The following is a 16,002-nucleotide window of genomic DNA, read 5'->3' as shown; positions in this document are numbered from 1 at the left end:
ACTGATGTTGAAGCTGAAACTCCAGTACTTTGGCCACCTGATGCAAAGAACTGACTCATTTGTAAAGACCCTGATGCTGGGAAAGATTGAGGGCAGGAGGAGAAGGGCACGACAGAGGATGAGATGGTTGGATGGCATCACCGACTCAATGGACATGGCTTTGGGTGGACTCTGGGAGTTGGTGATGGACAGGGAGGCCTGGTGTGCTACAGTTCATGGGGTCGCAAAGAGTCGGACATGACTGAGCGACTGAACTGAACTGAGGTAAAATGTCTAGGCTTGTTTAAGGGTGGGAACAATAGAATTCTTAAAATGATAAATCAAATCCTGTCCCTTCTAGGTTTTGGCTCACTTTTATTATTGCTTAGGTGTTGATACGTTAGATGTCTTAAAGATTCAAATGTGTATTCGGTCCATGCTTTGTCTTATGCAACCAATACTGATTGAGCATCTGCTGTGTATCTAGCACTCTGCTAAGTAATTTGTATGTGTGATCACTTATAAACCAGATTGGTGTTACTCATCAGTCTTCTGGTGATTTTACTCTTACCTGTTCTTCACGGGGCCATATATCCTCATTCAGTTGAGGTTCCTGACAGATAGGACCCAAGCTCTTAACAACCAATTGCATTGAATATACCAGGCTCTCTGGCCAGAACTCTCTTGTAAACCCTGCTTTGGTCTCCTGTTGTGGTAAGCTGTGCTATACAAGATAGAAACCTCAGAAATGTCTCCTTTTTCCTTTCTTCTCCAAGATGCAGAGCATGCCCTAAAGAACTCTTCATGCTTCCTTTTTCTGTCTTTCCAGGTCTCTTCAGCTTCTTAGGGTGAGAGCTCCTCCCAAGTTGGAGACAGCTTTTTCTGTCTAGATGGCTAGCTCTGTCTTTCTGTGGCCAACCACTTAACAGCAGCAAGATACATAGTTTCTAGACCGTTCGTCACCCTGAATTTATCTTCTGGGTATATCTCAGTTTATGCTTTGTCAGACATGGCAGCCTGAAACATTCCAGATGTCTTTCCATGATTAGTTCAGAATGGATTCTTTTTGTCTTTGTGCTGGTGGTGGATCTTTCCAACCCAAAGATTGAACCCAGGTCTCCTGCATTGCAACCAGATTCTTACTGTCTGAGCCACGAGGAAAGCCCTTAATCTGGTGTATGTGCTCGCACGTATGCGTGCGTGTGTGCGTATGGTCTTTGTTGCTGCTCACGGGCTCTCTAGTTGCAGTCAGCAGGGGCTACGCTTACGTGTGTGGGCTGCTTATTGCAGTGGCTTCTCTAGTTGTGGAGCATGGGCTCTAGGTGCCCAGGCTTCAGTAGTTGTGGCTCATGGGCTTAGTTGCTGCACAGCATGTGGGATCTTTCTGGACCAGGAATAGAACCTGTGTCCACTGCATTGCAGGGGGATTCTTTACCACTGAGCCACCAGGGAAGCCTGTGGTTACTGTATATTTAATGCAATCTAAAAATACATTAGTATGTAGTTTTTCATGGTACAGTAACTCACTGAACTTGTGATTTATTTATTGTTTTTTGATTTTAAATTTATGTTTTAATTGAAGGATACTGCTTTACAGAATTGTGTTAGTTTCTGCCTAACATCAACTTGAATCAGCCATAGGTATACATATGTCCCCTCCCTTCCATCTCCCTCCCCATCCGACCCCTCTAGGTTGTTACAGAGCCCCAGTTGGAGTTCCCTGAGTCATACAGCAAATTCCATTGGCTGTCTGTTTTACATATGGTAATGAAAGTTTCCGTGTTGCTGCCTCTGTACATCCCATCCTCTCCTTCCTCCCCCCACCCCGTGTCCGTAAGTCTCTTCTCTATGTCTGTGTCTCCACTGCTGCCCTGCAAATAATTTCATCAGTACCACCTTTCTGGATTCCACATATATGCATTAATATACAATATTTATTTTTCTCTTTCTGACTTAACTCACTGTGTATAATAGGCTCTAGGTTCATCATACTCAAATGTGTTCTTAGAACTGACTCAAATGTGTTCCTTTTTATGGCTGACTAATATTCCATTGTATGTACGTATCACAGCCTCTGTATCCGTTCATCTGTCATTGGGCATCTAGGTTGCTTCCATGTTCTAGCTATTGGAAATAGTGCTGCAGTGAACATTGGGGTGCACGTTTCTTTTTCAGTTTTGGCTTCCTCAGGGTGTATGCCTAGTAGTAGGATTGCTGGGTCCATATGGTAGTTTTATTCCTAATTTTCTAAGGAATCTCCACACTGTTCTCCATAGTGGCTGTGTCAATTTACATTCCCACCAACAGTGCAAGAGGGTTCCCATTTCTCCACACCGTCTCTAGCACTTGTTGTTTGTAGATTTTTTGATGTTGGCCATTCTGACTGGTGTAAGGTGATATCTCATTGTAGTTTTGATTTGCATTTCTCTAGTAATGAATAATGTTTAGCATCTTTCCAGGTGTTTATTAGCCATCTGTATGTCTTCTTTGGAGAAATGTCTGCTTAGGTCTTTTTCCTACTTTTTGATTGGGTTGTTTGGTTTTTTGATATGATAAGATTGGGTTTCTTTTCCTAAAATTATTAGTCAAGAGGGTAATGAACAGTATCTAGAATGCTGGGAGTCATTTAAGGAATGTTAGAACCATCAGTAAAGCCAAATGAGACGTCTTAACCTACTTGATCTCTTTTAAAGTAGATCCCTAAATTGCCCTCATTGTCTATGGCTTCAATAATGGTTTACATCTTTTGTTGACCTTATTTTCCTGTGTCAGGTTTCAGAGTTCGTAGCTAATGGAGTGGAGAAATTTTGTGGCTATTTTACTGTCATAGTGGACTAATCCTGTGTACCATTATTTTTTCACAGGAATGAAATTATGATGAGAAATCTTGTAAGGTGATACACTTGGTCACCTTATTTTCACCCATCCCTACATTTCTCAGATCATGAAATTATGGTTTCCCCCTTGACAGACACACACACTTACTTGATAGGTTTTTTTGTTTTTTTTTTAAAACACGGTTTCTTTATGTGCTTCATTTACAGGGGAAACTTGCTCCATTTTCCGAGTACTCAAGACGACGAGGAGAAGGGAAAGTTCGAAGGTGACCAAGGGACCAGGCAGAGTCAACAGCCCATGAAGCCCAGTAGTCCTGTCAAAGAGCCTGCTGCTCCTATCTCCCAGCAGATGGCCACACAGGAGCCATCCAGTCCTCAAGGGGAAGCAATGGAGATAGATACGCCAGAAGGCCAGAAAGGAGCATGGAGTACCAGTCAGGAGAAACCTAGTAAGGCCTTGATCGAAAGGCCCAGCCAAAATAACGTAGGGATCCAGACTATAGAACATTCCCTGTGGGTCCCAGAAACTGTTTCAGCAGCAACTCAGACTGTACAGAATGTGTGTGAACAAGGGACCAGTACAGTGGACCAGAACTCTGGAAGACAAGACGCCACAGTTCAGACGGAGAAGGGGACTGGTGAGAGAGCAGTCAGTGCTCCTGGGGATGATACAGAGTCGCTCCACAGCCAGGTGAGAGCGCACGTAGGGTACCTCAGGGGCCCTGTTCTCACCTTTCTGGATTCCCAGAGGATTTAAGTTGTGCTGCTTCTACTTAACAATAATTCTTGACCGTTTTATACAGACCAGTGGTTAAAAGACAAAAACAGTTTATCCAGGATAAGAGACAGGGTGGTGGAAATTATGAGTAGCTATAGCCAAAGACTATTCCTGCAGTCTTTGGTGCTAGAGTTTGTCAGGTAGGTCTTTACGGGATGAGAAAGCCGGGAGTGTAGTTTGGGTCCTGTGGTATTTTTCTACATTCAGTCTTCTGCCATTTTTCATTCTCCTTTATAACCATCAGAGCCAGTTGCTTCTCCCCCAAGTTGATTTCACTGTGGTTCCCGGAAGGAGTAGAAGAAGTGTGAAGGATAGTGTATCACAGTATTGGAAACAGCAGTAACAGGGAAAGTTCCCAGGTAACCAGGGACTGCAGAAAGCAGCTAAGAGTACATACAGTGGGAGCAAAAGTTTTGGGGCTGATGAATGTGAGACTGCAGGAACAGGTTTTTAGAAATAGAGTAGGGGTGTGTAGGAACTCGTGAAAATTGAGGGGGTAAGTTCATAAAATTTCATTAGTAACCATGGTTAAATTGCCTTTTCAGTAGAGCATCATCACTTGAAATCTGCCTAGGAAAGCTTTACTAGTGAGGTACCTCTCATTTGAATGGTCCAGGTTGTTTGTTTTATAAAAATAATATAGTTCCTATTTATTGAACACCTACAGTATATCAGCACTGTGCTCAAGACAACCCATGAGGTTGGTATTGTTATTCCCATTTCACAGGTAAAGAAACCAAGCTGAAGAGAGGTTAAGTAACTTGCCCAAGATTTTGCCATCAGTAGGTGGCAGAACTGGAATTTGAACTCAGCATATCTGACTTCAGAAGCGGTATTCTTTTCATTATGCTATGTTGCTTTTCTATTTTTTAATCATAGCTTGTGTAGTCTTGTTCTGTTTATCCGTGCCTCTCCAAAAATTCTGTTTATATTAGCCTTTTATACTAGCACTCTGAGACCTAAGACCTTATCAATTCATACAGATTCAAAATAACATAGCCTTTTGGAGCTGTAGCACATCAGAGCCTATTTTGCAGCTGTTTATTTTACCCTTAAAGTGCTTATATTCTGCCACATAATAATTTGGTTTCTCTGCCTTTATAACAAGGGTTAAAACTTGTATCTTAAAGACAGCAATCACATGAGTGCCACTAGACTGTGTCTTTCTTTACTTCCTCAGATTCTCCCTCTGTCAGCTAGGGAAATAATTCCTGCTCCTGTGTCGTGACAGTGAGGAGCCAGTGAGTGAGCCAGAACGTTAGTTAAGGCCCAGGCTTTGGAGTCAGACGTCATCTAGATGTCTTGAAAGTTGAATGAGATGAAGTTTGCAAAGCCCTTAGTGCTGGGTGTGGCACACAGTAAATGCTCAGTATATAGCTGCTGCTGCTACAACCTATTGATTATTGTTTTAAATACCACTACTGCAGCTGTTAGCAACACAACCATTACTTAAGCTATACTACTGCTATGTCATGCAGCATGAAACAGCACATTTAAAAGCTTGTTCCTCCTGCCAAGGAAAGAAAAGTGCTCCAAAGTGTGAATAGTGAATGGGTACAGAGTTTCAGTTGGGAAAGATAAAAAGTTATGGAGAAATGGATACAGTGATGTTTGTGAAAGTGTGAATGTACATAATGCTACAAACTGTCTATTTAAAAGTGGTTAAAGTCAGTAATTTTTATATTAAGTATATTTTACCACAATAAAAAAATATAGATGATGGGTACTGTAACAGAAATTGGGATTGGTATGCCATCTTTTGAAGAGTGATTAGAAAATGATAAGGCTGTATGGACATCTTCTGAATGTTGGTGCTTTTTTTATCTCCTGCAGTCTGGGTAGGATTCAGGTCAGTCTCAGAGAAAAGCATAGGCAGCCTACCTTTGACATTCCTTAAATTTCCATTTGCGTGTCAGGTGGGCCTGGAGCCAGGTTTTCTGTGAAGTGAAAGTGTGGCTTTATTTTCATTTTATCTTCCCTTAATTATAACAAGATCCTCAAATTACGTATCTTTACAGAAACTTTTCAGAATATTATTTGAAGAGAGTAAGCATAACTTTCTTTTTATCCGCCTTCTTTCCCTTCTCTTCTTTCTTACTCTATCAGACATGTTTATTTAGGTATTTCTCTTGATGTGATCATTTACTTGGCTGTTGTAATGGAAGACTACAGGGAGGCTTTTGGCTGCATTTTAAGGATATACGTAAAGCACACCAAAAGCTTTTAGACTTCTGTGATCGAGGGTCTAATCACCGTGTGTGCAGCTAGCAGGTCCAGGCTGCTGTGGTTCTTATGCAGGGGCACCCTGGTGACTGGTGTGTGACAGACCAGTACCTTGACCATTCATTAACCAGAGTTGTTTGTATGGACAGAATTATTTTAAGGAATTGGTTGAGTAAGTTTCCATGCACTTTATTTGTATAATTTTCATAGATATTTCACCCTAACATGAAGTTGGACTGGGAATTCTTCAGGTAAATTACTTTAGGTAAAATATTGCCATACTGCTGTGAAAAACCAGGCTCGCCCTTATGTGGTGGTGCATATAACTCTCCTGAAAGACACTTGATGCTGACACTGACCTTGACACTGATTGCAGAAAGTAGTATCAGTCTACTGTAGGGGAAATCAGGTGGGAGAAAAAAGCATGCATTTCCTTTCACAGTTATAGAGCTGTGGGGCAGAAGGGGTGGGGTTGTGGATGTGGATAAATGTGATACAGATGTTATGAGAAAACATGTATGTAATAGTTGTCATAAAAATGTAGGGTCTCATTTAAACTATGTAGCTGACTATTCTTTATGATACAACTAGATACAAAATCCTAATTTGCTAATGTCCTCTATTTGTGGACACTAGCTCAACTCTTTAGTTACAGTCTATTATTTGGAATACATTAAATATTTCATACTTAATTCTAGGAGAAATCAATGTGTCTTGCTCCAGGAATAAATATACCATAGTTTTCACTTACTAATGCAGGAAAAACAGACTACACTGAGATTTTCAGATCTTATTCTGTTTTATATAAAGTTCTAAAGAATGCCTTCCTTTTATTTGAAGACCTCTTGCAAGTGTAAATTGTATGCTGATAAGTCAGCAACAGAATCAGAAGGATTACAATCTCTAACGTGCTTTTAGGGGATCAAAATTTCACTTAAAAATCCTAGATATAAGTGCTAGATGTTATGATTTTGATTTAGACTGAAATAGGTTTTTAGGTGAAACCGATATAAACTCCTCTCACTAGACAGCTGGCCCATGTCTAGTGTTAGCCATAAGTGAATAGAAACAGAGCAGCTGGAAAATCCCATCACACGAGATTCATGGACCCTCTGAATAGTGCTCGTCGTGAAGAAGTTGACTTGTGAGTCTGCCAGTTTGCCGTGAGACTCAGGCCTGTGCTCTCTGTTTTCTGTCGTAGGGGGAGGAAGAGTTTGATATGCCTCAGCCCCCGCACGGCCACGTCTTGCATCGCCACATGAGAACAATCCGTGAGGTCCGCACACTTGTCACTCGTGTCATCACAGACGTGTATTACGTGGATGGAACAGAAGTAGAAAGAAAAGTAACTGAGGTAATACATACTTGGGTCTATGTGGCAGATTTCTTTCAATAGAAAAATTACCTGGTTTTCCGCCTCCATCCCTCTTCCCTGTGTAGCTAGCTGCTAACGCTTCGTTTTCCTTCCTCCTCCTGTGAAAAAGATATAAGAACTGGGTTAGAGTTCTGTTTTTCCCAACCACGGGTTTGCTGTCTGATCTTTGGTCAGTCATTTAACCAGTCCCATTATGCTTTCCATATGTATAGAGAACAAAGTGGTAAATCTGTCATGTATAAAGATTTTATGTGTTATTTTTAATCCTTGAAACTAATGAAGTTTAGAATCTCCTGCTTAGCAGCATGTATTTTCTCATTGTTTCTTACTGTTTTCTCACGTTACCATTTTTTACTCATTGATCTTGGTCTCCATCCATGTGTGGTTATGAGCCTGTTAGTAGGAAGTATACCTTTATTTTTTAGTAGAATTCACTATGAACTCATTCCCAGTGTCAGCAGAATATTGATGTTTATTGACTGATACAGTGGACAGTGTTGTATGCTGACTTTGTTTAGATCTAACAGTGGCTGAGGTTAGATTTTCTAGAATTAAAGATCTGGCACTTTTTTTCTTGGTACATATGTTAATATCTGGTACATATGTTAACGTTTTTATTTAATTGCTTAGTCATGTTTGACTCTTGTGCAACCACACGGACTGTAGCCTGCTAGGCTCCTCTGTCCATGAAATTTCCCAGGCAAGAATACTGGAGTGGGTTGCCATTTCCTTCCCCAGGGGGTCTTCCTGATCCAGGAATTGAACCCATCTGCATTGGTAGGTGGATTTTTTTTTTTTTACCACTAAGCTACCAGGGAAGCCCACGTATGTTAATATCTTGGTACATACGATGATAAAATATTATGTTTTACTCTTTCAGTATTCATCTATGTGATGCACGGGGTCTTTGTTACCGCTCGTGGGCTTTCTCTGGTTGCGGCATGTGGAGGCTGCTCTTTGGTGTGGTGGTTTCTCTTATTGCAGAGCGTGGGCTCTAGGGCGTGTGGGCTTCAGTAGGTGCAGCTTAAGGGCTCTACAGTGTGGCCTCAGGTGTGGCTTGCAGGCTTTGTTGCTCTGTAGCCTGTGGGATCCTTCAGGATCAGGGTTGGAACCTATGTCCCCTGCACTGGCAGGTGGATTCTTAACCCCTGGAACACTGGGGAAGTTCCTCCAGGAACCATTTTACTGATTGACAAGAGGCATAGCTATTTTATTCCTTAGTCAAGCACTTTTCTTTAATTCTGGCAGCTAGCCATATAGGAGATTGTTCTCTGGGAGAATTAAACTGGTAAATAGTTTAAGTGGAACATATTATTGCTGCTGTTCATTAATGGGCCATTATGGCTCTCATGTCAAAGTGTTTAATTTTAGTTTGAGAAATTGTCTTATATTCTTTATTATACACCAGATGCCAAAAATATTTCTTTTAGAATGCTGGTTTACCTTCAATTTTTAAAAAATTTATTTTAAATGAAACAAAGATGAATGTTTTTAATGATAAAAGGTACAATTTCACAAAGAAGATAGACATCATAAACCATTAGACACTTTTACAACAAAGAAAGACACGTAAAGCGAATATCAGAAGAAGTACAAGGGAAGAGAGATGTATAATCACAGATATATTGACATGTCTCTGAGAGTATTTTATCAAGTGCAAAAAAATAAGAATAAGAGCATCTTTAATGTCAATAATTTAAATATATATTTAATTTATATTAAGCATATCCTACAGAAATATATTTAAAATTTTGTATCTCATGCATTGTTATTAGATGTCCATAGGACATTTAGAAAAATTGGCAAGAAGATAAACATTAATAAGTTTCAGAAAATAGAATTCTTTTTTGTGTGTGTGTTTCAGGTATACATATACACATATGTTATTTTTGAAATTATTTTCCATTATAGGTTATTACAGGATACTGACTAGGTTCTCTGTACTATACAGTAAACCTTTGTTGCTTGTTGTAGATCTGTTTTTTTAATTTGAAATCTAGCATTCTAGTCATACTAAATCAAACAAGTGGAATCAAAATGTCATAAAGTTTTTAGTTAGGCAAAAATTCATACATTTTGTAAAATATATATATTACATATATGTATACAAAAGCTTCTGCTGTGCTTGATAAAGGCTTGAGAAAGAACATCAAAAAAAGAAGATGGAGAAATTGGAAAACATAAACTGAATGAAATGAGAGCACTAAATATGAAATAGAAAAAGTGAAACAAATTAGATAAAAGTAAAAGATCCTCATATAGTCCAGTTGTTTTTAAACATGGCTGCTCATTAGAAATATATCTGGACCTCTGGCCAATAAAAAAAAGCAATACCTGGATATTTGTAGTTTTCAAAAAATTTCAAGGTAATTCTGATACACATATGGATTTTAAAAAGTGATTACAGGTTTTTCTATTAAATGGTAGTTTAGGTGATACAGAGTTACATAATTTTTCTGTTGACCAATCATGATACAGTGATATGAGGTGAGTAATAGTTACATAATCACAAGAGTAAAAGATGTTTATTATTTTTCACAATCAAAAGATAATTATAAAAAATATAATTACAGTTGAAAGCCATAATGGGAACATGCTGCTGCTGCTAAGTCACTTCAGTCGTGTCCGACTCTGTGTGACCCCACAGACAGCAGCCCACCAGGCTCCCCCTGTCCCGGGGATTCTCCAGGCAAGAACACTGGAGTGGGTTGCCATTTCCTTCTCCAATGCAGGAAAGTGAAAAGTGAGAGTGAAGTTGCTCAGTCATGTCTGACTCTTCATTACCCCATGGACCTCAGCCTACCAGGCTCCTCCGTCCATGGGATTTTCCAGGCAAGAGTACTGGAGTGGGGTGCCATTGCCTTCTCCAATGGGAACATGATTAACTGTAAATATAATTACATACAATTTGGGGGGGAGGTCAAGCAGAAGTGATGTGGTAAGTGGAAATGCATACATGCACATGTTTTCATCTGCTCAGCCAGTCTATGTCTTTTGGTTGGTGCATTTAATCCATTTACATTTAAGGTAATTATCAATATGTATGATCCTATTACTGTTTTCTTAATTGTTTGGGGTTTATTTTCTGTAGGTCTTTTCCTTCTCTTGTGTTTCTTGCCTAGAGAAGTTCCTTTAGCATTTGTTATAAAGCTGGTTTGGTGGTGCTGGATTCTCTTAACTTTGCTTGTCTGGAAAGCTTTTGATTTTTTTCATCAAATCTGAAAGAGAGTCTTGCTGGGTAGAGTCTTCTTGGTTGTAGGTTTTTCCCCTTCCTCACTTTAAATATATCATACCTTTCCCCTCTGGCTTGTAGAGTTTCTGTTTAGAAACCAGCTGATAGCCTGGTGGGAGGTCGCTTGTATGTTATTTGTCATTTTTCCATTGTTGCTTTTAATATTTATCTCTGTCTTTAATTTTTGTCCATTTGATTACTGTGTGTCTCAGTGTGTTTCTCCTTGGGTTTATCCTGCTTGGGACTCTGTGCTTCTTGGACTTGGTTTGTTTGTTTCCTTTCCCATGTTTGGGAAGTTTCCATCTATTATTTCCTCAAATATTTTCCTCTGGTCCTTTCTTTCTCTTCTCCTTCTGGGACCTGTATAATGCGAATATTGGTTCATTGAATGTTGTCCCAGAGGTCTCTTAGGCTCTCTTCACTGCTTTTCATTCCTTTTTCTATATTCTATTCTGTGGCAGTCATTTCCACCTTTCTGTCCTCCAGATCATTTATCTGTTCTTCTGCCTTAGTTATTCTGCTATTGATTCCTTCTGGTGTATTATTTTCTGTTTGTTTTTTCTTTAGTTCTTCTAGATCTTTAGGCTTCCCTGGTGGCTCAGATGGTAAAGCGTCTCTGCCTACAATGTGGGAGCCTCGGGTTCGATCCCTGGGTCGGGAAGATCCCCTGGAGAAGGAAATGGCAACCCACTCCAGTACTCTTCCCTGGAAAATTCCATGGATGGAGGAGCCTGGTGGGCTACAGTCCATGGGGTTGCAAAGAGTTGGACACAACTGAGCGACTTCACTTTCTTTCTAGGTCTTTGGTAAACATTTCTTGCATCTCTTCAATCTTTGCCTCCATTCTTTTTCTGAGATCTTGAATCATATTCACTATCATTATTCTGAGTTCTTTTTCTGGAGCATTGCCTATCTCCACTTAATTTGTTTTTCTGGGGTTTTACCTTGTCCCTTCATCTGGGACATAACTTTCTGCTTTTTCATGCTGATTAACTTTCTGTAATGTGGTTTTGTTTTACTCGCTGTGTGATTGTGGTGGTTCTTGCCTTTCTGTCTGTCCTCTGATGGAGGAGGCTAAGAGGCCTGTGTAAGCTTCCTGATGGGAGGGACTGGTGGTTGGAACACTTGAGTCTTGCTCTGGTGGGCAGGGCCTTGTTCAGTAAAGCTTTAATCCAGTTATCTGCTGATGGGTGGGGTTGAGTTTCCTCCCTGATAGATGTTTGTCCTGAGGTGACCCAGCCTTGGACTCTATGGTAGGGTTAATGGCGACCTCCAAGGGGGTTTATGCCAAAGGAGACCTTCCCAGACAGCTGCTGCCAGTCCCCCCTGTCCTTGTGGTGAGCCCCCTGCTGACCCCGCCTCCATAGGAGACCCCGCCACACCACCAGGTAGTTCTGGTTCAGTTTGGGCTCACTGCTCCTTTGCTCTGAGCCTTGATGCACACAAGGGTTTGTTTGTGCTCTCTAAGGCTGGCGTCTCTGTTCCTCCAGTCCTGTGGAAGTCTTTATAATCAAATCCCACTGGCCTTCAAGGTCAGATTCCCTGGGGTTTCCCAGTCCCTTTGTTGGATCCCCAGGCTGGGAAGCCTGACGTGGGGTTCAGAAATTTCACAACAGTGGGAGAACTTCTTTGGTATTACCTTTCTCCAGTCTGTGGGTCACCTACCCGGTAGGTATGAGGTTTGATTTTATCGTGAGTGTGCACCACCCCCCCCGCCGTCTCACTGCGGCTTCGTCATTGTCTTTGGGTGTGGGGTGTCTTTTTTGGTGGGTTCCAGCGTCCTCCTGTCGATGGTTGTTCAACAGCTAGTTGTGATTTTGGTGCTCTCGCAGGAGATGAGTGCATGTTCCTCTACTCCACCATCTTGAACTGGAACGCTACTTTCAATTTTATGTTTACAAAATTTTTTTCAGTGTTATTACTATTTTGGAGAAATTACGAACTTAGCAGCTTTACAGAAAAACAGTTTGCTTTCATGACAAGTTTTTGTAACTGTTGTAGTCTACACTGAAGTCTGTGCCAGGTGCTATTTTAAGTGTCGCACATATTACTTCATTATTTCATTTATGATGCTTTTTAAAGTATATATCTGGAAACAGTAGGCTTATTAGATATTCTGAGAGGGAAAAAAATTCCATGGTCATAAATATTAAGTTTGAGAAAACACCAAGAACTGTAACCATGCCTTCCCCCATTGTGGGAATTCACAGTGCATATTACATTAAAGACCTTAAGAAGTCTTAGAGTAAAGATATTTATTTTATTGTGTAACCCAGAACTTCCCAAACTTATTTGACCATTGAACATTTTTTACAGTAATGTTTATTATATCCCTGTGTTACATAGTTTGGGAAACACTGCGGTAACTAAATAAAGTAATAATAGCAGCTAACATTTATTGGAGTTGGTGATGGACAGGGAGGCCTGGTGTGCTGCAGTCCATGGGGTCGCAAAGAGTCGGACACGACCGAGCAACTGAACTAACTGAACTGAACATTTATTGGTCACTGGCTATATGCCTGGCACTATTCTAAGGACTTTTAAGTGATTTAACTTATTTAATTCTCACAACTAAGGTATGAAGTAAATATTATTCTCATTTTGCACTCACGAAACTGAGGCATAGCAAGTTAAACTCATTTGCTTAATGCTGTATAGCTAATAAACAGAGGAAGTGGCATTTATTCCAGGCAGTCTGATTCCAGAGCCTGCCTTCCTGACTGCTGCAGTGTGCAGTCTCTTAGAGTGAAAGGGACATGTGTCAAAAGGAAGGTCTATGTAGGAGTTGAGAAGAGGGAGAAACTTGTCTGAAGGGAATTTTGACAAATCCTTCGGGTGAGGGCCAGTTGAACATTGAAGGTTTTAGATATTGAGAGATTCAGGGAAAGGACATTGCATTTAAAAAGAAGCCTTGGCGGGCAAAAGCACAGAGGCAGAATGTAAAGAGAACACAGGTGGGAACAGTCCAGTTGGTAGCCAGGCTAAAGATGTGAAGGTGCACAGGTCAAGGTCAGAGGATTCTGGGAACTTTCCCTCATCTCTTGTAGCCTTTGATTATCATCTTTTATTCATTTATTTACCAGCATCTTCTCTGTTGCTGTGTTCCTATCACTACTATGAAGATAAAAAGACAGGGTCCCTATTCTCTTAGGAGCTTACACTTGGCGTGCAGGCAATCCAGAACTGTGGTCGCTGCAGTAGAGAGGTGGGAAAGCTGTGTTAGAAAGAGGGCGCAGAGCCTGTGAGCGGGCCTGAAGGTGGCCGAGAGGCCTCAGCAGACATGTGCTCAGCAGTGGGGCGGAGAGGGGGCAGGGGCAGAGGACGCTGCAGGCAGAGTGAAGAAGCTTGCACGTGTTGTAGACTCCATGGCGTGCTTAATGAATATTTAGGATGCAGCAAGAACGAAAGGGTGGGACTGAGGAGAGTGGATGCTCTTGAGGTTGCTCAGGGCCCAGAGCACGAGGCTTCGTATCCCACAGAACAAAGTTTTGATTTTTATCTTTGATTTTTTTTTTTTAGATTTTTATCTTGTATGTGATGGAGAGCCTTTAAAGAATTTGGGGGAAAGGAATGATATGCTCAGATTTGCATATTGGGAAGGTCTAATCGGAGCAGTGTAAGAGTTGATTGGAACAGGAGAGATTAGAGGCAAAGTTTAGACCAGAGGCAGTGAGTGTCAAATTAGGGCAGTAGCAGCAGGGATTGAGAGGCATGAAGCAGATGTAAAATACTTACAGAACATACAGAAGGTGAAATTAATGGGCTGCTGAATTCCTGATGGCAGAGGGAGGAACCATGTATGATGCCTGGGCTTTCTGCTAGGGCAGATAGATGTGTGCTCAGTTGTTCAGTCATGTCCTACTCTTTGCGACTGTTTGGACTGTAGTCCACCAGGCTCCTCTGTCCATGGGATTTTTTTAGGCAAGAATACAGGAGTGGGTTGCCATTTCCTCCTCCAGGACTCTGCCTAACCAGGGATCGAACCCATGTCTCCTCTGTCTCCTGCATTGTAGGCAGATTCTTTACCCACTGAACCATCAGGGAGCCCAGATAGATGGTGGTACCGTTTACTGGGAGAATATAAATAGGACACAGGTTTACGAGAGAAGATCCTTCCTTCAGTAAATATTTATTTAGAGCCACTTTTGTGGCAGGCACTGTGCTATTTGGAGGATAAATCCAGGAAAGAAGATGGTTACTACTCTTACTGTGGCCTCTGAATCTAGTAAGAGGGACACACAGGAAAAAGAATAAGCAAATACATTAAAAAGATCTTAACAGGCCAGCTTGGAGCCTGGACCCAAGTCATTATAAGAACAAGACCTGAACTTCTAAACAGTTGCAAAAGCAGGTGTAGGTCGCTGCTGCTCTTTGGGTCTCCTTTCCAACTGAGGAGCCGCCTGGAGTCCCAGCCTGCTGGACTGGTCTTGCCCCTGCTCGCTTGCTATGTTCACGAGAAGGAGTTGACTTAAGTTCTGGGCTCCCAACACATGCTTTAGTTCAGTGACCTTGGCAGATGGTGCTGACTCATATCTGGCTAGAATAGGAGATGGTGAGTGGAGAGGGATGAGATTTCTGGAGATGGTGCAAGTTCTGGTAATGACACTGGTGAATGCAGATGCTGGGGTAGAGGAGAGGAAAAGGTTAATGGTGTGATTAGATCGGGAAAGCTTGTTGCTGGATGGGTCATCTGTTGGTTGTTAGCCTCAAAAATGATCATGGAAATGGGAGATGGGGAGGCTTTGAACCAGGTGTAAGGTGTTCATGCATGAGAGGGATTGGGAGGATGTGGGTGAGTATGGAACGACAGATAATGGTTTGGTAGGAGCAAGAAGTAGGGAGGTAGAAATGATCTGTTAATGACAATGGGGAGCAAGGAGGCCTCTCATCTCCAAATTCTTTTTTTTTTAATATTTATTTCTATTTATCTCTTTAGCTGTGCAGAGTCTTAGTTGCTGCACACAGAATCTTTAGCTGTGGCATGTGGGATCCAGTTCCCCAACCAGGGGTTGAGGTTTGGTTAAGGAAAATCAGCCCCTGCTACAGAGAGCTTCAGGGGATATGAGAGGCACTGGGGACGTCCAGGGTTCATTGAAGGCAAGGAAATGGAGAGGAGTTTGAGTTTTAGAGGGGTTAAGATACAGGTGTCCCTGGTATATCCAAGGGTAAGAGTTCAGGAGGCATTTATATCTGAGAGCTTAGAGCTGAGTCATCATGGTATTGTTGGTAGACAGGTCAGAATAAGTCGTGTAAGACTGGCCAAGGAAAACACGAAGAGTGAGGAGAGAAGTGAGAACAGACTCCTGGGAAATACTAATTTAAAATGAATAGGCTGAGGAAGAGGAGTCAAAAACAAGTAGAGCTAGCTAAACAGGTAGAATGAAAAGAAGAGTGACTTTATAGATTTTAGAGAAGAGATTTTCAAGAAAGGAGTAGTCAAACATAATCATTCAGTCAGTAGTAGTATTTAAATGTGTGCACCTGTGCACATTGAGTACCATCTCCCAGAGAGAGAGTACACTCTCTGAGGGGAGTGGGGGGGTGGTCTGTCCTCTGTCTCTCCCATCTTCTCTCTGGC

At 41.4% G+C, this 16,002-nt stretch overlaps 1 protein-coding gene across 5 annotated transcripts in view; it reads left to right on the top strand.

Annotated features, from left to right (window-relative positions):
* The window catches only part of TP53BP1 (tumor protein p53 binding protein 1), a 68,111-nt gene that overhangs the window by 38,852 nt on the left and 13,257 nt on the right, over positions 1 to 16,002 (top strand). For all 5 annotated transcript variants that reach the window (XM_010836143.1, XM_010836142.1, XM_010836144.1 and 2 more), the window contains 2 exons: positions 3,024 to 3,507; positions 7,019 to 7,171. In XM_010836143.1, the coding sequence (XP_010834445.1) occupies positions 3,024 to 3,507; positions 7,019 to 7,171 (637 nt within the window). The remainder of the gene's footprint in view (positions 1 to 3,023; positions 3,508 to 7,018; positions 7,172 to 16,002) is intronic.

The sequence above is a fragment of the Bison bison genome, unplaced genomic scaffold (genome assembly GCF_000754665.1).
Source record: "Bison bison bison isolate TAMUID 2011002044 unplaced genomic scaffold, Bison_UMD1.0 scf7180017864061, whole genome shotgun sequence".
Lineage (NCBI taxonomy): Eukaryota > Metazoa > Chordata > Mammalia > Artiodactyla > Bovidae > Bison > Bison bison.
Note: the sequence above shows the minus strand (reverse complement) of the source record. Positions and strands in the feature narration are given on the sequence as shown.